This window comes from Crassostrea angulata, chromosome 3, assembly GCF_025612915.1.
Source record: "Crassostrea angulata isolate pt1a10 chromosome 3, ASM2561291v2, whole genome shotgun sequence".
Lineage (NCBI taxonomy): Eukaryota > Metazoa > Mollusca > Bivalvia > Ostreida > Ostreidae > Magallana > Magallana angulata.
In genome coordinates, this window is record NC_069113.1 from 18,771,147 (window position 1) to 18,796,427 (window position 25,281).

At 32.1% G+C, this 25,281-nt stretch overlaps 4 protein-coding genes across 4 annotated transcripts; 1 reads left to right on the forward strand and 3 right to left on the reverse strand.

Moving 5' to 3' along the window:
- The first annotated feature begins 281 nt into the window (after positions 1-281).
- On the forward strand, positions 282-7,505 carry LOC128175160 (phosphatidylinositol 3-kinase 1-like). The gene is made up of 3 exons (XM_052840588.1): positions 282-1,860; positions 4,844-5,032; positions 6,985-7,505. The coding sequence occupies exons 1-3, from the start codon at positions 762-764 to the stop codon at positions 7,098-7,100; spliced, it is 1,404 nt and encodes a 467-aa protein (XP_052696548.1). The 5' UTR covers positions 282-761; the 3' UTR covers positions 7,101-7,505.
- Positions 7,506-7,777: 272 nt separating this feature from the next.
- Positions 7,778-9,178, reverse strand: LOC128175161 (uncharacterized). Its single transcript, XM_052840589.1, has 2 exons — positions 8,998-9,178; positions 7,778-8,831 (listed from the first exon to the last, which is right to left on the reverse strand). Exons 1-2 carry the CDS (start codon positions 9,061-9,063, stop codon positions 8,115-8,117), a joined length of 783 nt encoding a protein of 260 aa, XP_052696549.1. The 5' UTR covers positions 9,064-9,178; the 3' UTR covers positions 7,778-8,114.
- Positions 9,179-9,933: 755 nt separating this feature from the next.
- On the reverse strand, positions 9,934-11,291 carry LOC128178464 (translation initiation factor IF-2-like). The gene is made up of 3 exons (XM_052845633.1): positions 11,216-11,291; positions 11,040-11,079; positions 9,934-10,938 (listed from the first exon to the last, which is right to left on the reverse strand). The coding sequence occupies exons 1-3, from the start codon at positions 11,276-11,278 to the stop codon at positions 10,058-10,060; spliced, it is 984 nt and encodes a 327-aa protein (XP_052701593.1). The 5' UTR covers positions 11,279-11,291; the 3' UTR covers positions 9,934-10,057.
- A 12,207-nt stretch (positions 11,292-23,498) lies between these two features.
- On the reverse strand, positions 23,499-25,281 carry LOC128175070 (uncharacterized). Its single transcript, XM_052840480.1, has 3 exons — positions 25,151-25,281; positions 24,856-24,880; positions 23,499-24,002 (listed from the first exon to the last, which is right to left on the reverse strand). Exons 1-3 carry the CDS (start codon positions 25,214-25,216, stop codon positions 23,656-23,658), a joined length of 438 nt encoding a protein of 145 aa, XP_052696440.1. The 5' UTR covers positions 25,217-25,281; the 3' UTR covers positions 23,499-23,655.

The following is a 25,281-nucleotide window of genomic DNA, read 5'->3' on the forward strand; positions in this document are numbered from 1 at the left end:
AGAATGTTTACCTAATTGATTCATTTGAAGAAAATACTTCGACAATTACTTTTAACTAAGTAACGATGTTATGTTACAAATAGAAGCTACCCCGTAATTAAACATCGACAGATATTTGTTAATATGATAATCTCATGGAATTAAAAAAATGATATATCAAATAATTGACAGAGTATCTGCATTGTTATTGTACATAATAACGGTTATGAAATTGACCTCAGAGTACCAAATAATGTCTTGATGATAAAACCAAATTCAATGTTTTGTTGTATTAGTCGATCGCCTACTTATTCAGTTATCTGCAATAATCATACATGGATTGAAATTATTACATATTGTTATGTAACCAAGACAACGATTGATTTCGTCATGTCCGATTTCGGACTATTAATTTAAAATCGATAAATAGGAGGATGCACTGTGGTTTGGGTTTATTAGTTACCTCTACACTCCAGTTCTGTTGCTCTGCAAAACGTCAAAAAAAAGTACACATCAACTAACACCAACTCACAAGTTTTCATTTTCGTTGAGCAGATTCATTAGTTGAATCTATCGACCAGTTGTATCACAAAATGAAATGAAGCTGAAAACCTGCGCTTTTACTACACTGAGAGAGTAAAAGGAAAGAAGCTGCCTTCAATTCTATCCTCAACACATACAGAGTGATGGATGATAATTTACGAAAACCTGTAGTGAAAATTTTAAATTTTTAATTAGGATCCATATCAAAAAGCGTGAGTTTGTGAATTTTTCATTAAGCAATGGATATGATACCGACAACTGACCTGAATTCCAATCACTCGGAATCAGAGGATCGACATTTCAGTATAGAATTGAATAATAATCCACAAAACAACGAAAATGGAACTAAATTAAGTAAAACGGAAAATATAATCACCGGAAAAGAAAACTCAAATTCATTAGAAGACGACAAAGTTAATGAAAGTGATTTACGTAGCGAAATGAAAGGAAAAAAGAGTGCCGAGATTAGTAACCGTCCCCTAGCAAAAGCAAGACCTTTGTCTACAAAAAGTAACCGTAGTACTGATTCCAAAGATAAAGGCAAAAGAAGAGGACCGAGTCATCTCTTGAAAGGTAAACTCTTGGACAAACGAAGAAGCAGTTCATCTGATCTTGTCAAAGGAAAAGGGCCGACACTGTCAAAAAAGCTTGTAAAAAAGCAAGAGATATCCAGACAGTCTGGAGTAGCTGGAGGATCAACCCAAGACAACGAGCAAACAGGCTCAAAGCTAAGTATAACAGAGGAACCTGTAAAACCAAAGGACAATGGTGGTAGACCGGACAGTTCAAAGAGTAAAATGACGGGAAATGGACATATTAATATAGATAGTGCCAACCAAACAGACAAAATAAAAGCTCTGTCTCACGATAATAAAACAAAACCCACTGGAATTAAAAAGACGTGGCAGAGATTTAAATCTGAGAAAGTGAAAGAAAAACAGTTAATTTCTTCACAAGGAAATGGGTCATTACCAAAAGACGCACAATCTTCAAATGTTGGAGACAACAGTGTAGAGAAACAAATACTGGAAGAAACGATAACAAAACCTGCTGCAATTCTAACAAAAAACACCTCGAACGAAAAACCAAAAGATATCTCAGATATCAAGGAATCGTTTACATCAGATTTAAATCAAGTGTCAACGAACGAAGGCGAATGTTCCAACTCGGCCACAGAGCACGCTGTTCAGTATGCAAACCATTCTAAAGATCCCGAAGATGAAAAGACAAAATCAGTGGTGTCTAATTCCGACTCATGGATTCAATCTGCCATACCGTATCTTCCATTAGGATTATCAGCGATTTGCTTATTGATGAATATCATCATACCTGGTTCAGGTATTTCATCTTTTGTTGTTTCTCTGACGTAAGATAAATTCTAATATTCATAAAAAGCAGTGGTTAAATCGTTATTTTCAAAAATGAATAACGTCAGAATTTTCAATTATGCAAATTAAATTGTATTGAAAGAGGAGAAAATAATCTTTTAAAAGTACTCGGCAGTGCATGGTTACAAGGATTATTTATCCGAAAACAATCACGTCTCATTATAATATCTATTTTTCAGACTTCAGAAACTTTTGATTTTAGCAAGCAGAATAAAAGACTCATTCAGTTTACGTCAATATTTAATCCGTTATCGTGCAATATTGCTAACTACTCTGCAATTTGAAAAATAACCCAAGTTTGATCCTAACTTTATTACTCAAATACTTGTTAATGGGTAAACATTAATGAACGTAGGTTATCAAATCCCTAAAATTCGCTTTGAACTGGATGGAAAATTATAGTTTTATCCCCGTTTGCCGATTGACATTTCATATACACAATAAAATGATCTATTCACTGCCTAATGGCTAGCAATTTCTTGTTCTGTCACAGCAGACAACACAGGATATCTAAGAAAACGGATTTGACACACCGGACACGTTAAATGTATTCTTCTGCACCAGTGATTAAATTTCTGTTGTAAATTATCCAATATACTGCGCTATTGGGTACAATAAGCTTTTTAAATCTCTTGTTTTGTCTGCAATGATAATTTGAGACACTAACGGGATTACCATTATGGTTTGGAAAAGTAGGACAGAAAATGCCATTGGAACATTTTCGGGAAATAGGTTGCAATAGTCCTGAAGATCGATTAATGTTATTCTACGTATAGTTCTATTTAATAAGTGCTAATACTGTGTTTTGACCATTAATTCTATTCCGCCGTTTTTTCTTCTTTTTATTAATTTTTTTTTTTTTGATGGGGAGGGGGGCTCAAAGTTATTTTTAAATCTAAAAAAAATTGAGTACATTAATTATGTTTCCGTCGAAAAACAATTCTTAAGAAAAACACTTATTACTTAATATCGATAAATTTTTATCCCCTAATACACTACAAACTTTTAGATGTTGTATGCATTTAAAGGTAAATGCTGCTACAGAGTTCGTTGTAACTTTAAAATGATCCATTAAATAGTTTGGAAATATAAGAGCAAAAGACAAAAAACCTTTTGTGAATGTCTGGAAATTGTATGTAAAGTGCTTAAAATCCACGATTTAACACTTTTAATATTTGTAAAACACAGAGATTTGGTAACTTAGAATCGCTAAATGTTACCATTTGTATGTGTATTGTATGCAGGTGAAGTGCATATCTATTTGTTTAACTTATTTATCAATATATGAGAAGCGAAGTCATAGAAATAATTTAAAACAGGCAATTTTGTAAGGTTACATGTATTTTTCTCTAAAATCCAATATTACGTGAACATTTCACCTAAGAACAAGACAAATGTTTTTGGGGTGATAACAGTACTTAAACAGCGTAGAACTATCTGACATTTAAATGTTTTCTATAGAATTTTGCGCGTATGACGTTACTAACTCCTTATCTACCAATTCCAGAAAATCCTTTTGGAGAGTGTTCGAGTTGAAATGTAATTACCTTACTTGCTACTTCGGCGATAGAGCGGCTGTCGTACAATCAACCTTTAAAATTGCAAATCAATGTCCATTTTCATCCCTTCTTGCTTATCGGGTCCTTTTACACGGCGGTGATTGAATAATTTGATGGCTAATTGATTTAACTGCTACTCGACATAGACGTTTGATGGAATCTATTTTTCTTCGTTACATTCAAACTGCGAACCGCCTTGATACCTCTTCCGGTATTCAGGAATGGCCTGGCTAATCTGTAGTGATTTTGTGAAAAGACGTATTAGAGAAGGGTCTATTAGATGTACTAGACTTATGAAAAAAAATTCGAAGAACTGATAGAATACAGGAATTTTATTGGTATTTTCATCCAAAAGTGAGATTAATTATAAAGAAAATTATTGCCTCGCCTTAGGATTAATTTGGTGCTTAGAGGTCAATTACTTCCATTGCGTTTGTCTATTGTTGTATAAACATGTGGTTAATTATTTTATAGGCAAAAATCATTGCCTTTAACCACATCTTATTTTTCGTAGGCTTTGCTAGTCGTAAAAAGGTTTTGTTTACAAAATTTACTTTCTTACGACCGTTTTTCGAATTTTTATAGTTATTCAATATTTTAATACGTGTAGCAATGCATTTGAGAGGTTTTGGAAATGATAATGATTTATTTTTAGTGTTGTATTTCTTGAGGTATTCCCGATTTTTTACAAACTTAAGTTTGCGTTGAGTCCATAGGATAAACAAATTTCTTCGAATATCTTCCTTCTTGATAAATTAACACAAAACAAGAAAAGCTTTTTTTCAACTTAATTAAGAGATTAAGAGTTTTTGTGACTCCATGTTTAATTTGGCTAATTGGTACTGGTATAATGAATTTAAAAGCTAAGTGAACATGTTTAATGGGATTATTCAATACAAATGTACTTGCATATGGCAAATATTCCGAAGAATATATGATCATGTTTATAACACAAAATAAAAGTAGCCATAACTACTGATTTAAAAATACATAATTGAAAAGTTGGATTAACCGGGGCATATATATTTCAGCCTGGCGAACAAACACACAGTGTCATTCAAATTAACAGAAACGTCTAGATTTTGAATTAAGTACATTAAACATTGAGAACTTTTTAAGCAGATGATCTTTTAATGACAGATTTTGATTTCAAATTAGCTTTCATTCCAGCACATCGATTAAAACAATAATAGATTTTTAAAACTCAAACTTCAGTATATTTTGAACACGTTCTGCCCGTTAAACCCGCCGTTAAAACGGGTTGAAAAATACCAAGTTACCTAGGAAAATGTTTCAAGAAAAATCTTTTAAAAATATGTTCAAAGTCGAAAATAAAAAGTTTTCTAAATGTCAGATTATTTTTGTTATCATTAGGGACGGTATTGAGTGGATTTTCCATCCTCTTTTGTGGCGAGACAAGGATACAAGCAAAAGAAGACCAAAAGACTGTGACGCTTTGCGTCAACGTGTGGGTGGGCGTGTCCCAGCTGTTCACCGTCACCTTCCTGTTTGTGGGGTGGTTCTGGAGTCTGGCCTGGGGCATCAAACTCGTCACGCTCTCAGGTGAGTACAGTGTACTCTTTGATCTATCTAATGAATGTCATAAGAACATTAATATTAGCATTGTAGTTTACCTTTGGATAAATGCCAGGTGTCATGTGAATACCATGGCCTATTTTGGGGTTCATTTAATATGACTGTACGAAGTGATTATCAAAGGATGAGTGGACGTATTGTTAACGTTCAGATGTTTTTAATTTTTGAAAAAGCTTTAGGCAATAACTTTTAAATTGTATGACTTTTTTTGAAAAATAAAATATTAAAACATAACGTCAATACAGTTGCGAGCGTCTCATAGAATATAGAAACCATGTTTTACATTTTTCAATTTTTTTTAGCAATTATCTTAATTGCATGGTTTTAATTTTGCAACACATGCTAATGGATAAATCTTTGTTTACTAAATAATTGAAAAACGCTGTCAATATCAGATATTTAACTTTTTAACCGGATAACGATTACCTGCTAACTAACGAAAGACCACGGTACAAGTAAAACTCATGGATGAAATCGCATATGAACCTATGCTGAGAAAGTGATATAAAGATGTTCCATAGTCGATGTTCCATTGTCGATGTTAGGCAGTTAAATAGTCGTGACTATTTTTAGACGTTATCATTCTTTAAGAACAAAAGCTATGTATAAAGATATAAAAATTAAAACTAGTCTCACTAGAAATCTACATTCACGTGTGCTACATGCATTTTTTAAATGCTTAATGGGGGGGGGGGGGGGGGGCTTCTATCGTTATACATAAACTGAGTCTCGTTGAAAGCGTCTATTTGATAATCAACTTACCGATAGGAAAGTAACTAGTATGATACAATTTCGATAAGGATAAGCCGTACAAATTGTTAGAATTTTTCTAACGCCATTCTGATAGTGGAATAGATAATCATCAGAAAGATATGTATTTTGCAAGGGATTGAATATCGCCACAATAGCAAAATACATACATCGAAGTTATTGCAATGTATTTTTCTCTTCCGTTCTTACGAGAAGGATTTGTCCTCTTGGATTGGACTATACTTCTTTACATGTATCTGCGTGACATAATTAAAATTAATAAAAGCATATCAAAAGTAAAATTTAGATAATAAAAAACCTGGGCAATACTTTTAAAATTTGTTAATAGTTATTTTCTGATTCTTTTCTAATAATGCCACACTTTTAAAATTTAAAATATGTATGGTGTATTTTCCTTTTTTATTTACAAATCGATTATATTGCACGAAAAACATTTCCATAGTACATGCATATAAAAATGCTCTTAACTGAAAAACATTGGCATACATATTTTTCCTTCTATGAAAAGTAGTCAAAAGCTTCATAAAAAATGCACTCAGAAAATAAACCGCTGAAAAACGACGCACATGCATATATCATCATTCGTCATAATATCGGTATATCTGTTATTGCTTATACTTACCATTCATTATACGGTTTTGCATGCATGCGTTTGAGTAGCATATCAACGATTGCCGTTTACACGACCCTGAATTTGGGGTTTTACATATCTTTTATCGTTTTGTTGTTTCTGTTTGTTTGTTTTTTTTTTGGGGGGGGGGGGTTGGGTTTGGTTTGTGTTTTGTTTTTTTGGTTTTTGTTTTTTAATACTTAATTTCATAAACAGCAAACGCCAGTGTAATCATGCTATCAAAATACATGGGCATATTTCGCGAAGGGTTGTTAAGATAGATCAATATATGACTCTAAATAAATTGCATAAACTCCAACGGTAAAAGCATAAAGGATTAACAAGATCCGCAAAAACAAAAACAACAATGTAAATGTTGATAGGTGGACAGATCGTTACACATTGTAAAGTGCATTACCACCGAATGCTTAATAATCTACGGTTCTTAAATTCATCATTAGGTCATTCACTAGAGCCAGTTGTTCTGTGATCAGAATACTGTGACTGACACGCCATATCTCTCACTTCTTATTTTCAGTGGAATACAAACGGCAATTAAAACAGAAGAGGGAAAGGGAATTACAAGTCATTGCTTTGAAAGCTTTTGGATCATCCATGCAAGTACGTCCAATGTTTTCCGTAGTTACCGAGTGATCAAAAACAGTGGAATGATGGCGACTGAAGTTCGGAGCTTGAAATAACCAAACAGTTATATGTTATCTGTGATCCAATGATATATTAAACAATTACAAAATCACAGAATGCATGTCATCATAAACGATATAAAGGGTTAGACCAAAAAATATCATATTGCCGTTTCTTCTTGTTTAAATATTGACACAGTCGATAAATTTAGAATACCAATTGGTTATTGCGTTATTTGTTTGGTTTTTTTTTCTTGAAACACTTCTCTTGATATTGATTAACATGAATGTATAAAAAATAATTTTTAATCCCATATGCTTATTTTTCTATTTACCTTACATTTTATGAATACTTTACTACAATGACTTGGATGCTTTATCGCCTATATTTATAATTCAACCCAAAAAATGGACTAAAATATAAGTTTTAGATTAACCCATAAGTTTTAACACTTATTGTTGCTAGCAAATGAACAAATATCAATAAAAAAGTTTTTGTTATAATATTGTATCGTTTGTTCGACCAAAATAAATACAGCAATGTTACATAAGTTTACAACGTATGTGTTTGAAGTACATTAAAGGTGGTATGGAACACCTGTCGATAATAATGTGGATAAAAGTAGATTATCAGAATACTTTCACTGGTTTAGATTTTAAGATTTAATTATGTTTTAAAATGTAAAAACTAATAAAAGCCCCAGCGGGATTCGAGCTTATGACGGCAGCCCCTTATGACTTACAGACTCATATATATTTAACGCTCTAAATCATTGCGCTACAATTTAACAATTACTGGAATGAAAACATTTATGAAAATATGCTAGATTTCATTGTTTATTTCGATAGGAAGTACGTCACAATATAAAGGTGTCACATACCACCCAAAAACCATCAAATTTGAGAAAAATACAGAATGGTCAAATGATAAATGTGGCTGACAATTTGTAGTGCATAAAAGAGCACATTTATACACATGATTTCATTCAAGAATAAGCAGAATGATGGAACAAGATTAATGAGACTAACGAGTAAAAATACTTTTGATTTTCCTTCCAAAGTTCTTTTGCGGCAGCCTGTCAGGAGTACTTATGAAGATTTTTGGTGTAGTCACAATTCCTGTTTGTAAGTCTTGTATTTCTTCCACGATGACACTTGTTGAAGTTTGCAATGTCTCCATTGTCTTTTCTTTATTAATTGCTTTTGCGTTGGCTTTGCCCACACCGCTGTCCTTAGTTTTAGGTGTACTGGGCACAACCATAGGCTTGCTGATTTTACCGTCATATGCGTTTGAATCAATGAGTTGTTTGCCTTTTGTTGCCGATTTACTTATATTTTCTCCTTGCGCTGTTAGAAAATCATTTTGATTTTGCACAATTAATTTCTGATTTTTTGCTGTTTTCTTCGTCTTGTTTGCAACTAATGTTATCTCGTTGTTCCCGGTGTTCAAAGCTTTAGTATCGGATTCGATGTCAGTGTTTTGTGTTGAATGTAAACTGTTAAATTGAGTCAGAAAATTATTAACAGATTCCTTTGTAGTGTTTGAGTCGTTTCTTATGGAAGGAACTTCGGTTTTAGAATTATCACCATCCTTCTTTTTTCTAATGAATTGAATGCCAATATTTTTGATGAACATCAATACTTGATCTTTAGAACGTTTTCCACTATCGCGCACAATATTTTCCAACCAAGATGGAAGTACAGAACTGGTCGTTTCTCGCTTTAAACGCAAGCTTGGCACCTATATGTAAAATAAAATTTAATCAGACAATGTTTACAAAATCAGAACTCTGCACTTTTGAACTAATAACGATAAAATACATTACTATCTTATTTCTTTAGCCAAAATGCTGAGATTAGATAAAACTTTTTAAAAATGTTTCGTAATATACTAATAGTATATTTACCTGTGTGGACTCAAAATAACCATGCTTGATACATAGTAGCAGAGTCAATACAAATAGGGGGTGCATGGTCAGTACTTATCCAAAGATCATTGGTATTATTCCTTTTTATACACTATAGCATGTAGCGGTTTAAATGATTGATCATGTTTGTCATCTCACGTTTTTTGACTTTCACAGGCAGATGTTATTTGAATGTACACATGAAATCTAAACAAACGTTAGACATACCAAACGTTGTAAATAATGAACGAGGCGTGCAGTCTTTGTGGCAAACTGTTTACAAACTTTGTCACTAGATTTATGCGGTGAGTTACCCATTGTAAAACGTTTGCTTTAAAGCAATATGAGCTGTATTTTTCATGTTGAATTTTTTTTTACAAAAATATTCTTTTCTACTGAAATGACAAAAATATCATGGTTTTTAAATTTTTAAATATTTGTTAGCCATATTTTTGTGGAAAAAGCCGTTAAGAAGGCTAATTTTGAGCAAAGTTGAATTATTGTCGTCTTGTACAAAAATTGATTTGCTATATATTCCTTGGAAGAGAAATATTTCCTTTGACAAAAATTAATGATGTTTTCAAATCTTATTTATAATAAAAGTTTAAGTTATATGCAGACTTATCATACTAGCAGGTTTTAGCAGCAAAATAAAATTCTAAAAAATACAGCTCATATTGCTTTAATATCAAAAGCACAAATTTCTTTCAAAAATATTTTGCTGAATATTGCTTTATTAAGACACTATGTTTTATAAAACAAAACATTTTTTTACTTATCAAAACTTATCATTTGCGCCCATAGTTTTATGATAAACCTATATAAAACATTTTTGATAATGTCTTCAAATCGTGTACATCTAAAGAACTACCTTGCTTGTTAACAATAGAATGTGTTAGTGTCAGCTATCATTCTTGTTATTGAAAGAAAAAAAAATTGAGGAATAATTTAGATTTTAATAAAAATAAAACAACTATATACATACACTAAACTACAACAATATTCACAAAATCACAATTGGAATAACTGATTGATTTGATTTTTTCAGTCACACTTCCAATCATACTCTAGACTTCTTGTATTTCTTGACTGATCTCTTTCGCTTTTTAGCTCCTCTTTTATTTGAGAGTCTCTTTTCACGTTTTCTCTCTAACCTTTTTTGTTTTTTAGCATTAGCCTTTGCTTTTCTGTGTGCCTTTTTTAGTTTTCTACTTTCGACCTTTACGTTCTTAGCCGCCTTGTTCCTTTTCGCCTTAGCCAACCTTGCGCGTTTTTTTGCCGCCCTAATAGCAGCTCTTTGTTTCTTTGTCATCCTTTGTTTCTTCTTTAACACAGCCTTTGGTGTTACAACTTCGGGTGCTGCAGTGGAGGTAGTGGCCTCTACAGCTACCCCTGTTGTTGTTCCTCCAGTTGTACCCTCTGATACGGCATCAGTGGCAGCTCCCGTATCTGGTGCAGTTCCTGTTGCTTCAGCCACAGCCCCTTCAGTAGCAACATCTGTGGCAGTTCCTGTTGCTTGAGTGGTGGTCCCATCAGCAGCAGCCTCTGGTGCGGTTCCTGTTGCCTCAGTGGTGGTCACTTCAGCAGCAGCCTCTGTGGCAGTTCCTGTTGCCTCAGTGGTAGTAACTTCAGTTGCAACTGCAACATTTGCTGTGGTTTCGGGGTCTACAGCCTCTGCAGCTGCAGCATCAGGATTGGCATTTTGTTCACCAGGAGGATCGGCCAGTATATTCACAGCAGATTCTGTGGTCGCGTCTGTAGGAGCTTCGGTGCTTGGTTCTGCCTGGCTTGGTGCAGGCTCTGATAATGAATTGGCAGTTATTTCAGTAGGGGATTTAACTACTGTTTCGCTTGGAGTCGGTTCAGATACTGTCTGCTCTTCATTTTTTAGAATTGCTTCGGTCGCTGTATCGTTAGCATTTGATTGCGCTTGTCTTTTCTCTGAAACAAAATTTTTAAAAAGTGAAACAAAAATATTTTTGATTTAATTACACGAAAGAACAGCCATTCAGATTTAATAATAAGACGTCAAAAATCAGTACCTCTTATTTTCCCATCTAGACTTGCTGACTGAAAGTGGATCTAAAATCAAATTAAAAATCAATTACAATTTCTTGCATTTACAACTTAGATGTTAAAGCATTTATATATAATATATTGACATAAATTTTAATCGTAGTAATTTTAGACAATAACATAATAAGAGATTGATATTTACCTTTCTCGATTCCACCAGAAAAACCAGAGAGACCAAGACCAATGCTTGTGCAAGGACCTTCATTGCAGTATCTGGCTTGCTTTATCTAATATTTTGAATTTATAGTAATCGAGGATAAGTAAATGTAAATTTATGACAACAGTTGTTGGATAACATTTTCGACAAAACTCATCTTTTCCCCCGCCTGTCAAAATTGTAACGGATAACTTAAAAATGATGAGCGAAAAATGCACCGCGTTTCTTTTCGTATGTTCGTGGTAAATTAATAAACACACCTAATTTACATCTTTTGATAGTAACTGTTTGGTACAGAGACGCTAAACCCCAGAATGATTAAGAAGCCTGAAATCAAAAGTACTTTAATCTGTAATGCACTTCATCTTAAAAATTAAATGTATATGTAGATTTTTTTTTTAAAGATCAGATGCATATATTCAAATATTTTTTTAAATGATTTAAAAGAAAAGCATCTGTTTATAATTGATTACAATGAATGTAATATATCAAATATTAAAGGATAGTGATGCCATGCAGTAACTGGATTTGAAAGTGCAGACAGCTTTGTGTGATTTGGATGAATTTGAACTGTACTGTTTTTTTTATATGCGCAGAGTTTAATCAAGCAGATCTACATGTATGCCATCTATAACTTTTAAAGTTTTATTTTTTCCAGAATTCTTAGTATCTTTGTAATATAATGCGTGTTTATAGTTCGCCTATGTTAAAGAACCATCAAAATAAACAACGCAAGAGTATTTCAGTTGAAAAGAAATATTCCAGATAGAGTTATTCTAAATTTGGATACGACTGAAAATGTCACGACGAAGTTAATAATTACGTCAAGGTAATGATTTTAAATTGCATTCTTCATAAGTAAAGATAATCTTTTTCACCTGTCATAGTGTAACTAAATACAACGTGCGTCTTAAGAATGTCACAGAAATAAACTGTTCTTCCTTAAATAGCGTTTAATATAGAGGAAAGAGTTCCACACATGACAATAGAAAAACTTTTAAAGGCTTGCCAAAATTTAACTTAAGATTTGTTTTAAATTGAAATATACATTAATTGACGACAAAGATATTTAATGAAATGATATATCAAATAATTGGTATACACTCTTTTAATATAGTGTGCAATCTATTACTTTTTCCTATTAGCTTTTATAGTTTCAATATTTTCTTTGAAAATCAGTATGCGTTGTCAATATAGGAGGGTTAATCCAAAAGTAATGTCACAGATGCGATAAAATCGTGAAAAATCCGCGTAAAGTGACAAAAACTTGTGCTTTGAGAAATCTACCTAATTCTATTCAGAACTGAAAATTTTAATGAGTTGTGATAATTATATCTGAAGATAATATGTTTTGTAGAGCGTTAAATAAGGATAGTCACCGCACGCTAGCAACGTCAATTTAAGATTTTTGGCATTCTGGTAGAATTTCGTAATTTAGTACTCTATACAAATTAGCCACGATGCTCTATTTTATATTTTTTATCATTTTTATTTCATAAAGTACATGTAACACATTACTCTTTTTGTAATCGATGGGGTAGTATATTGGATATTATTTAATGTGCGATCAGTTTGTCGAGGTCTTCTCAAGAAGTCATGAACGTAGCTTTATGATATATCTAATGACGTAAGAACCTAGTTTTAACATTCATTCAGAACGTATATCTTATGGCTATGTAATTTATTTATTAACATGACATATGATTTTATTAGATATTGGAACCAAGTTAAGGGTCCTCTGTTAACTCGCTCTCAATTTTAGGTTGATATATCAATTTCAGTACATTGTCTAGTGATTTCTATCCGTCGAAGAAAAAATTGCCTCGCATCACTATTCGCATGTCCAGTCTTTTTATTCTTTTATTCCTTGGTCTAGAGACAAAATGCATTGCGTAGATATCCTAAATGGACGGTAACGTTCCCTATTTTTTAAAAAACATTTAGAAAAAGTCCCTGAAATATCTTTGAAGTATGTAATTTATATATAAATACAAACCTTAAAAAAGCAGTAAATTCATGAGGCGGCAATGTCACGTAAATACCATGCTATAGATATCTATATCTTATTAAGTGTTCAACGGAATTTATATAAATCAAAATTTTACTTCAAATTCGAATCTTGATACGGAAAATTTTGCTCTATCATTTTATATAAAACAGCGCCAGTGTGAAACGCGGTGCATAGTGTGACATTACTTTTGGATCAACCTTGGATATAATATAATGCTGATTTTTTTCTCTCGAAAATTTAGATTTTACATACTGCTATTTTTCTAATAATCATATATCGTGTTCTTTTTTTCCGCATTGCTTTACAAAATTTGTATTTTTGGGAGTTGATTTTAAATCAACTCTCCTATGCAGTCACGCGGACAAACCGAAAGTGAAACAGTGTTTGGACCTCAGCACAAATCATTGCTCCTGACAAGACTTAGTTCTTGAAAATAATTGACGAATTCGATGTAAGTATGCTAAAGCATTGTTTTTCAAGGAAACTTATTTACAAATACCTTAGAAATAGTCAAATTTTGAATGGGACGAACAATTTAAATATTTTTTGTAGTCGTATGTATTCCTACGCCAGAGTTCAATATAGTCTCGTTCAACTCGACGCTCGGCTGTCTCCGTAAACCCTTGTCGGAGATTTACGGTGTCAGCCGAGCGTTTGCAATTGGCTGAATGAGACTAGAGTTCAATATTGCTTGGATCCATACAATTTTCGAGAAATATTTCTACCACTGATACATAGTTTGATTGAATAAATTTTATCTTTAAATATTATTTAACATGATTCATATGGAGGTTTCTCGACATTGTAGTCGAAAAGGTTCAAAAATTCATATTATAAAAATATGCGTAATTCAAATTAGAAACTACGTATACATGTACTTGTCATGCAAAATAACATATCATTGATTTTAAAATGAATAAACATCGACAAAATCAACTCCCGCCAGTTCTTCAGTACTTTGATTTCAATAGCAATTCATATTGCATCCATGTTATAGAAATGATTAAAAATGCACAATAATTTTTAACATGTAAATGCAGAGTTTTATTTCCGTGAACAATGTTAAGAAATCAAATGGACTATCATTTGCGTAGTATGGTATTTTAACAATAGGAAAAATGTAGATCTATAACTTGGATTTATTTAGTAATATGTAATATATATTTCTCTCTTTACGGTGCGTTTGCATGATAGTGACATGAAAGGCGTCTAATTTTTATTTTCACGTCTTTAAGCCCCACTTTAGAGTAGTTTAGTAGATAATTTTTACCATTTAATGTATAGAGAAAGGTTATCAAGAATCATTAAGTTATTTTAAATGAATACTTTGTTTTCCATATTTCAACAGTGAAAACAACACATACAATTTAATATTAGGAGTAATAAAACAGGGTTTTAATTTATTTTCAATTTAATAAGTGAAAACGTTCTGAAGCATTTCTGAAGATAAAAGTCATTCCTTACACCAAGAGGTCACCGCTATGATAGTGTTATTACTCCTTAATTTTGTTAATTGAATGTTGAGTGAAAGATGCGCGTTGTGTGAAAGAGTCAGTTTGAGTTCGACCGTGGAGATTCCTGCACGTGATTCAGCTGTACTGGACTTTCGGTCATTAAAGAAATAACGCAGTCTTTTTTTTTTATTCCGGACAGTTCCGAGTAACAAAGAAGTGTGAAAAGTACGAGAGCATATAAATTGTAAAAAGGCAAGCGTATTATCATTACTTCTGTTTTTAATTAGGCCATTCAACGAAATGCAGCATATTAAATTTGTAGTGTTTTGTTTTTGTTTTTTGTGGGTTTTTTTTTTTTTTTTTTTTTTTTTTTTTGGGGGGGGGGGTCATTTTAGATTACGCTTAATTCAGGTTGTGGCAATTTTGCCAATTTGTTCTTTTACAGTTTTGTTTCTTTTCATATGCAATTTCATGGGATTTGATAAATTGATCTACAAGAGCGTATAATAAATCATAAAATTTTGGAAAATATTTACACAAGAGACGATTCACTAACTAGAACTTTCTGACTGATCATGATTGTTTTATTTCATTCTATATGAATTTTAAAATAGCATTAAATGTCTTATTTCTCTGAATCAAAGACATCCATTCGAAATTGTTGAGTGTTTTATCGGTTCGTCGAGGCAAATTATTATCTCTACTAAGTATGAACAATTATAATTTATTTTGAGATCAAGATAATTAAATTGTAACTGGATTGTGGAATGTTTTATTGTTCTTTTTATTTCCAGCACATGCAAAATTATCACAATGCACCTTTTTACTTCATAGCCAGACATTCTTTAAATAAGAACCAAGCAAGTTCTTTTGTTGAATGAGTAATCACCATCGTAAATGGATGTTTAGTTGAATCATTTGCTGGAGATTCGTATAATTTAGAGACTCTAAAAATAATAATAGAGGACGAACTAATATATGACAATTACCATAAAAAATGATGTTAATTAGTTTCTTGAAGGCGCAAATAATAACGCCACAATGACTGTATTCTTAAAATTATCGACCTATCAAATGTTTTGTGATACAGCGGTATCACATTTTCATTCGACCACGTTTTAAGGATTTACTTCTCAAACGTGTTCTATACAAATGTGCAAAGAATCCCAAGGCTTGAGAGCTTAGATATCATTTTAATTCTTCGAGTATTTTATAAATTCTAACTTCTGGACACACACACACACACACACACACACACACACACACACACACACACACACACATATATATATATATATATATATATATATATATATATATATATATATATATATATATATAAATCTGTCAACTGCGCCTCTTCCATTCATTTATTAGTTTCTTTACTACCTTTTATTCGTAAATCATTTTTTCTTAATTTTATTTATCTATTTTCATTTAATTTTATCTCTCTTTTTAATCAAAATTCGAGTCTATATCATAAGTGCCATACGAGTTAACAACGAGGGTTCAAATTTTCATTAGTTAACCCGGACGCCAATTTTAATTAGCTAATTAACTTAATCAGGCGTGAAGTTGGCAGTCGATTGATTACTTTAGAGCGATCGGCGACAGTAGCAACACCTTCTTTTAGAATGTGAACATATGTTTATAATGTAGCTGTTCTTTTTTTTTTTATAGTTTCTTAAATACTTTAGTAGTAGCTTTAGATTTTGGTTTTTTTGTTTTGTACTCATGTAATTTATTTTTTGGTCCTGAAGAAGGGACTGGTTGTCCCGAAAATTTGACAATTTCTATTGTTCGTGTCGTTAGCCATTTTTAGTGCTATATATATATATATATATATGGACTTTTGGAACATCAGATGCCAAATGTATGGTTATTTCATAATTTGTCATAATATTACATATTATTTGATAGATACTGGTATATAATACCTGGTTTCTTTTTTAATCAAATTTTTTTTTTCAAATTGTTGAGATTTTTAATCCATCTATTCTACTATACATATATTTTCTTGAAATTAATATCACCAATTTATATAAAATTTGTAATATTATAACAACAGCTTGAAACGTCATTTTACATCATGTGGCTGTCAAATAAAAATCATACATGTATTTTCGTTTTTTTATTGTTGTCAGTGTGCATGGAGATAGTTGAAATTGTTGTTTTACAAAAAAAACCTTAAAAGTTATGTGCAAGAAATGATCCTCTTAAACAACTTACTACAAACTGGCAAAAATTACAATCAAATGGACAGCGACACACCACAAAAGGACAAAAGGTTTTTTTCTGTACAAAATTAAACTATAACGCAAAGGTAACTAAATTTGTATTAGTAATTTAACATGATAAAATCAATTAAATTTTAAACTGTTTGCTTGATAATCTTGAATCTAAAAATAAAAATGAAAAAAAATGTTCAAAGCCTTGCATCCGACCCATTCGTATGTGCTTAACAATAAAAGATGCACAAAATTAAATTTGAGTTTATAGTTACTAGTATTTTAATGAATATTAATAAAGCGATTAAATTTTCTAAACAATGAAATCGAATCATTAGAGAAAACATGCAAGAAGTATAATTTTATTGTTCATTGACGAATAATGCAATTTTAGGTTACAGTAATTACAATTATTTACTGGTTTCATTAATTTTATAGTTAATTTAACCGACCCAATATTTGACAACAATGAATTATAGTAAACAGATTTCAAACTGTACATACGAGATCTCGTCTGCTTCACTCCGCCATTGAAAAAGAAAAGGGAGTGCAGCAGGGTTTGACTAATGAACAAGGTAACTACTGGGGTATGCACAATCGCAACTTCTCGGGCATTTCCGGCAGGCTCGGAAAAACACCTCGAATGTATTACATAGGCGTCCATGACAACCCCTCTTTTTTCAATAAAACTTGATATAAATACAACACATTTTACGATCTGTTAAGATGTAAGCTAGACATCATTAAAGTAAATGATTTACCCTAAAATATAACACAGAAGCGACTTATAAGGCTTTCTAGCCGATACTTATTTTAATGGGAAGCGACTCCATTTGTATAAAATTCTAACATCCGGTAATGGTAATACATTTGAGGTGTTTTTCCGAGCTTGCCAGGAAAGGCCCGAGAAGTTGCGATTGGGGGTATGCAACCCCCACCCCCCCCCCCCACCCCCCCCCCCCCAAAAAAATCCAAACAATGGCCTTTCTAATAACAAGTTTGTTAAACCTTTTTTTAGTCAAGAAACACGAAAAAGAACTATCGCGTTTATTCTGGGTTTTTTTAACTCTTCATTTTTTCTCTCTATTTAAGACACTTTTAGCTTTTATGTGCACGTCTGTTAAGTAAGATACTAAACACGTGTGGTAATTATAAAAATATTACCTGTACATATGTTGTTTAGAAACTTTTATAACAACGCTTTTAAATAAAGAGCATTGGTGTCCAATGTCTTAAACTAGATTTATTTAATGTCTTTAAAAACGTTAAAATGTCACGATTGCAATTAGTTACACGAAACTAAATGCACCATCACATAATACTAAATCATATTTTACTGATACTTTTTATATGATAAATTTAAGTTACATAAGGAACGCCAGAGGGCATGTTCACGAAGCTATCTTAGGACTATGGTGCGTCCAACGTAAGTCTTTGGATATGATTTAGCCTTAAGCCTGTTTCTCAAATCTCTCCTAAAGTTAGGAACAGTCATAACTCTGTCCTAACTTTTGGACATCACTTACCTTGTCTTTAGATCACCCTAAGGTTGTAAAATCACATTTAGATTTATGAGATGTTTTAGGGCTGTTGTGATGTTCCTAAGACCAGTAGAATAATGCAATCTTTTCTACATCTTCAGCATTTCCGACAAACCTCAAAATTGTAGTCCGGGAGGGGGCATTCTCATTCTTTCAAGTACAATATACGTGTATCAACTTTAATATTATGTACGTTTATTTAAACATAATTAAAGGGTTAACTCTCCCCTTCTTCGCTGCTACATGCCTGCCTGGAAGTTGATTAATTTAACAAATTTACCTTTTCTTCACAAATGCCACGGGCCCTGGAAGTTATTGTAAATATATTGCATGTGCATGTATAAAAAAGTAAGGGTAGGACACTCTTTTTGGGGCGAAATCGGGTTTGACGAAGTCTGGGCGTTCCTCAAACGAAATTTTGCGATAAATCGTTCAAGTATACTTTACTTACGACATATGTATACATTCGTTCCGCTCCAATGCTGTTACGTCGAAGAAAAAGGTGTTTTTATACATCCAAGTGCCTAAGAATTTCGCTAGACTGGTTTACATCCGGTTTAATCGCAGTGAATCGAAAGGTAAATTGAAAGGTAAGTTCTGATTGGTCAATAATGAAATAAATTCTTTAATTTCTTATCGATATTTGTCAATCTTCTTCATTATTCTCGCATTTCATTGTTGAAAGGCCAAACTACCCAGTATCTATATGCATAACTCCTTTCAAACATTTGATACATACTCACCATAAATTGTTATCAATTTCGCCACCTTATTGACGAGCAGATTTATTTCATTATTAACCAGTCAGAACTTATCTTTCGATTCACTGCGATTAAACCGGATGTAAACCAGTCTAGCGAAATTCTTAGGCACTTGGATGTATAAAAACACCTTTTTCTTCGACGTAACAGCATTGGAGCGGAACGAATGTATACATATGTCGTAAGTAAAGTATACTTGAACGATTTATCGCAAAATTTCGTTTGAGGAACGCCCAGACTTCGTCAAACCCGATTTCGCCCCAAAAAGAGTGTCCTACCCTTACTTTTTTATACATGCACATGCAATATATTTACAATAACTTCCAGGGCCCGTGACAAATGCTGTCTCCATTAAGATGAACATTATTCACTTATCTTAAAAAACTAAGTTACATTCATTGTTTTGATTCCATATATCTTAAAAATCATATATTAGTAAATACGATGTTGTTTCTGTCATTTCGTTGGGGATCTTCCTGTTGCAATCATCATTGCAGAAAGTCCATAAACGAGCATAGTCAAAAATTGAATTCCATATGCGATTGACAACTGTCAGCTACCAACCTTCAGCATCCAACTGCTTACTACTTGCTGCCAACTGTTTATTGGCAGCTGCTTACTGCCGATATATTTTTGCCCCTATGCTAAAATTTTATACTCATGTAAGCACTGGTATAGAATATATATTCATTTGACGCGCATAATACATTGGTTTAAGATCCGGACAGCTGATAAAGTTTAAAGAAGCATTGTGACTGGGAAATAATTCACAAAGTATAAAAAAAAAAAAGCTGATGCATCAACAGAATCATATATCATATAAAATCACATTTATGTCTCTGTTACATATTTTAAAAGATCAACAGTACCAAAAAACTATAAATATATATATCAAGTGTATAATAATTGTAAGGTCTTAGAATTTAGGCATTATTGGCCATGAAATCGCCCTGGAAAACAAAGTAAAGGACGGCGGACCCAATTCATTTTTACAATAGATTTTTTATTCAATTTTTTATATAATGTTAATTAGTTAATTGTGAGTGAAAATCAGTAAAAAATTACATGATCATCGAACTCCTTATTATACTAGGGGCGTTTCAAAATTTTGGTACGAAAATCCTCAGATATAATAGGAAGTAATGGGAATTTTCTGGAATGTGGTATAAAAACTGATATATATTAAAAATTCTGCAAAAGATTTTTTACTCTAATTAAATTGTAATATTAAGAAGTCAATTACCTTTACGATGAACAGAAAAAAATATGACATGGACCTAAATTCTATGAGGACTTGTGTCAAAGTTCACAGCATGTTTCATTTTTCTTTAGAAATATCATTGAAAAGTACATAATTAATTATTGCCTGACGTTACATTAATTGCTATATATGTAAGTATTATTTGGGCGTTTTAGGACTATAAACCGTGGAAATATAACGGACTTGTCGCAAACAGAAGATATTCGGACTTATTTTCTTTTCTTAATTTGTCTCCACTAAAGATATTTTGGCATCACAAGTTATGTTTAGTAGAATGGAAATTTTATTATTTTCTCTTATTCTGATGTACGTAATTACGACAGTCATATATATAGCATATGCGCAGATTTCTGCGCAAAGGTGCGAAATCTTGAATTTGGTCCGTCGTCATATCTAAACCTGAAAAATTAAATTAATTGCCAAGAGGCACCATTCTGATTTAACTTTTTAAAACGAAGAATGTACAAGTAAATTCACTGAAAGCAATACACCATGCAACAAACAGATTTTAAACCAAAACATGTTGCATGTCAAATGACTAAATATCATTCGAGTATTAGTATTCGATGCTGGGCTGCGTTCAAGATCGTAGCAGCCAGCCTAGCCGCTAGGTCGTAGATATCTAGGTCTATTGAACAAACTGCTAGGTAAGTCGCTAGGTCTCAGATTTTGAAGTTGGAAATATTCAACAAATGACTAGTTATATTAACATAATTTGTTACTTTCAAGCGGAAATATACATGTTAAAATTCATTATAACTTAAAGGATGAATAAAATATCACTAAATATATAGATTTCATGTTTGTTACAAAGTGGTAACTAAGGTGGTCATCTTGAATTTGATGCTTAGCATGAAATATTTAGGCTACGAATATCTACGTAGCGGCTAGGCTAGCTTGTACGTAGATATTCGTAGCCTAAATATTTTATGCTAGGCATCAAATTAAAGATGGCCACCTTAGTTACCAGTTTGTAACAAATATGAAATATATTTATATAGTGATTTTTTGTTTATCCTTTAAGTAATAATGAATTTAAACATGCAAATTTCCGCTTGAAATCAACAAATTATGTCGATGTAATTTATCTCTAGTTGAATATTTCCAACTTCAAATCTGAGACCCAGCGGCTAACCTAGCATTCCGTTCAATAGACATATATATCTACGACCTAGTGGCTAGGCTAGCTGTTACGATCTTGAACGCAGCCTTGTACTTATGTAACATTTTTAGCACATGTGCAAAAGCATTTCGGCAAGAAGCAGCTGGCAGTAAGCAGTCAGCAGTTAGCTGTCGTATATCAAATTCCATAGTCAACTGAAGCAGGGAATTTCTTTATTTTCTGCACACAGATTTTCATCATTTATCAAATCAAGTCGAAAAACCTGTGTTTTACTGTCTATCTTTACATGTAACACTGAAGATAATCAAGAAAAATATGACAGAATATTCAAAGTTAACAGACATATTTTTTATCAGTTCATCAGTTCAGTAGCTGATCCAATTGTAAATGTATGTTATAAGTTAAAAATGATAAAATGACAGAGACAGAAATGTTTTGTAACCATAATTGTCGACCATTTATCTTTTATACAGACACAAGTTACATGTATATGTGTAATGAATGTTGTGTATTTAGATGAAGAATAAAGATTTTCACTTTCTTCAGGGATGTTGATTTTTGCTCCGACGTGTACTGATTTTACGATACAAAACTATGATTTAATAATGTACAAAAACATGCACACTTCTTCGAGGTTGCTTAGCAAATGACAATATCGTTTTTTCAAATTGCTTTATTTTTCCGATCAAAGTTTTTTTTAGCTTACTTCTCTCACGTTTTGTCAGTTCAGATATTTGAAATCAGTCATATTAAATCTAGTTCAATTCGAACTTGGGTACATCTGGAAGCTGGAAGTAGCTGTATTGAAGTGTACAAGAAAAAGCAATTTATATCAGAACGTGCTTTTGTTATCCTGTGTTGTTTAACAGCATCTTATTTGGCAAAGGAATATATATATATATATATATATATATATATATATATATATATATATATATATATATATATATATATATATATATATATATATATATATATAAGCTGTCTCTCTCTCCCCTTTTAAATAGATTTGGACACGGGCTACTCCTCATGCTAAGGAGGGACTTTAAAGGGGCATGGTCACGATTTTGGTCAAATTTTATTTTTATGATTTTATTATTTACAATGCTTTAGAAATGAATTTCTAATGATCAAATAAAATTTGAGAGTCATTCGTAGAGTTTTAAGCAAGATACAGGGCTTACAATTGTTTGTCATGTAAACAAGGCTCGTGCCCTGTTTATGTTTACATAGGTTCAATATACCAGTAAAACAAAAACTTTTCTAGCTTATTTATCTATCTATTTATTTATTTTTAGGCATAAATAAACAGTTCTTTACGTTTAACACATTCGGTTAAGTTTTAAAACTGAAATTTTTACTTTAACATTCAAAATGTAAACAAACGCTTTGTTTACATAGCGAAGAATTTCAAGCTTTGTAACTCGCTTATAACTCAACAAATGACACTCAAATTTCGGTTGCCTATTTAAAATACCTTTCTAAAACATTGTAAATATTAAAATCTGAAAAAAATTCGACCAAAATCGTGACCATGCCCCTTTAAATAGTAATGCCTTGGCTAATGCACCCGCCAGGTGTGAGCACGTTGGGAAATAACATCTCGTGGAAGAATTGAATAAATAACATAGCACCCCCACATGAAACACTAGTGGACCTTAATTTTATTGTGAAGTCGTTATGATGTTATTATTACATGTATTATTAGTCAACTACTGACGTGGCGAGGCAACTCGTCGTTTTCTCTGCACATGAGAAGGTTGTTTCGATTATTTCCCTTTAGGTTAAAGACCTTCATTTCTTTTCTTTTTTTTTCTAAAAAAATTATGAATAGAATCATTTAATTTTTTTTTAAATATTCATTTTAAAATGCTAATTATTATTCTCAATTAACTTTTTATTAATGCTCTATTAAACCATCACATGATCTTGTCAAAAAGCACATCTTTGGATAACATTACAAAACCGGCTACTTTTTTTATTTTTCCACATTGACTTTCTCTTAATGTCACTTTCTTCTAGTTTTTTTTTTTCAGATGATTCCTTTCAAGGCGCTTCGGTTGTCGTAGATTGTTGCTGTAATCTTTTATTCTTTCTTCTATTTCTCCTGCTCGCCCTAGACCCTGCTACTGTTGAATTTCCAGACGACCGAATCCTGTTTGTCCTTGACCTTCGTCTTGACCCTCCTGTGGTGGAGTTTCTGGCCCCTCCCACTCGGTTTCTTCTTCTAGATATCCTGCTTCCTGTGGTTGAGTTCCTCGCTCCACCCACCCGGTTTCTCCTTCGCCATGATGTCCTGGGTGGATCTGTAGGCTCGGGTGGTTCCGGGGCCTCGGTGGTTGTTGTTTCAGTGTTCAGTGGATCCCCTATGGCTACTGCACGTTTGTTTCTTGCTAAATTAAGATACACTAAATTCATAAAGATTTCTTCATTTGCCAAACCTTAATTTTAACTGTTGTTATTTCTAATGCTGAAGTTTACCCAAAGACAGAAAATAAATTTATATATTATAATACCATGTGTATACTTATTTAAATATGCAACAAACTTTTTTTAAAAATCACTCAAAGTACTTTGTAATGGGTAAACTACATTTATACGTAATATTTTGTTCGTAGTTTCCATTTTGTACGTTTATAATTTATTAAACTAAATCATTTGTGATTTTAAAAATGCTATAAAATTTAATTTTAAATTAATTCATATCATGAATATTTTTCCTACCGAATAAGATTTAAAATAATTATTTTTTCGTTTTGTTATATTCCATTTTTTTTTTTTATTAAAACGCACTTTATTACTTAATTATAAAACAATAGGTTTCAGTACTATTCAATGGTTTACATTATTTTCACGGGACTTGCAGTTCATTGACGATATCAACTGGTCTAGTCTTGTTTTTTTATCGAATTATATACAATCTTTCTTTGAATTTTTCACAACAAAACAATGCATAAACGTTTTTATAAATTGTTTACAAACTGTTGTCACATCCCAAAGAACAATTTTACGATGCTTATCAATTTATCTTGTGGGGTTTTTTTTTCAATTTATATCGATTTTACATGCATTTTGCTGTGTTAATAATATTCATTCTGGTTTTTCTCACCTGGGTTTATGACAATGTTGTAAACTCTAGATAGTCTAATTAAAAAGAGATGGATAGCATAACGTTGGATAATTAATGATTATCAATACTTGATATATCTTAACATGATAAGCAGAAAAAATATAAATTGCACATACCTCCATTGAACAATTGTAAATCCTCCTAGAAATTCAAATGAAATTGAATGAAACCTTGAAACAAGCCAAAGCATTAAAAAAAAACTATTTAAGTTTTATAAATTATTAAATGTATATAAAGTATTATATCATAGTATATGCAGCATGTCTACAGAATGAAGGAGATTTTTTTAAAATTTAATTGATGGTTACACTCTTAATGAGAATCCTTTTATTTTTATCTGGTTTGATTTCATAGAAATAAGCCAAGAACAGGAATATCAAAGGAGTATAGAGAAATTTGAAAATTAAATACCTGATGGGAGGAATCCAGCAGCAAGAAGCTACAGAAAACGAGTAAAAGTCCAACCACAGCGTTCATCTCTGCAAGACTAGGGCAACAGAATCCTTCTCCTTTTTATACTGTTTAGAAATGGAAGGCCAAGG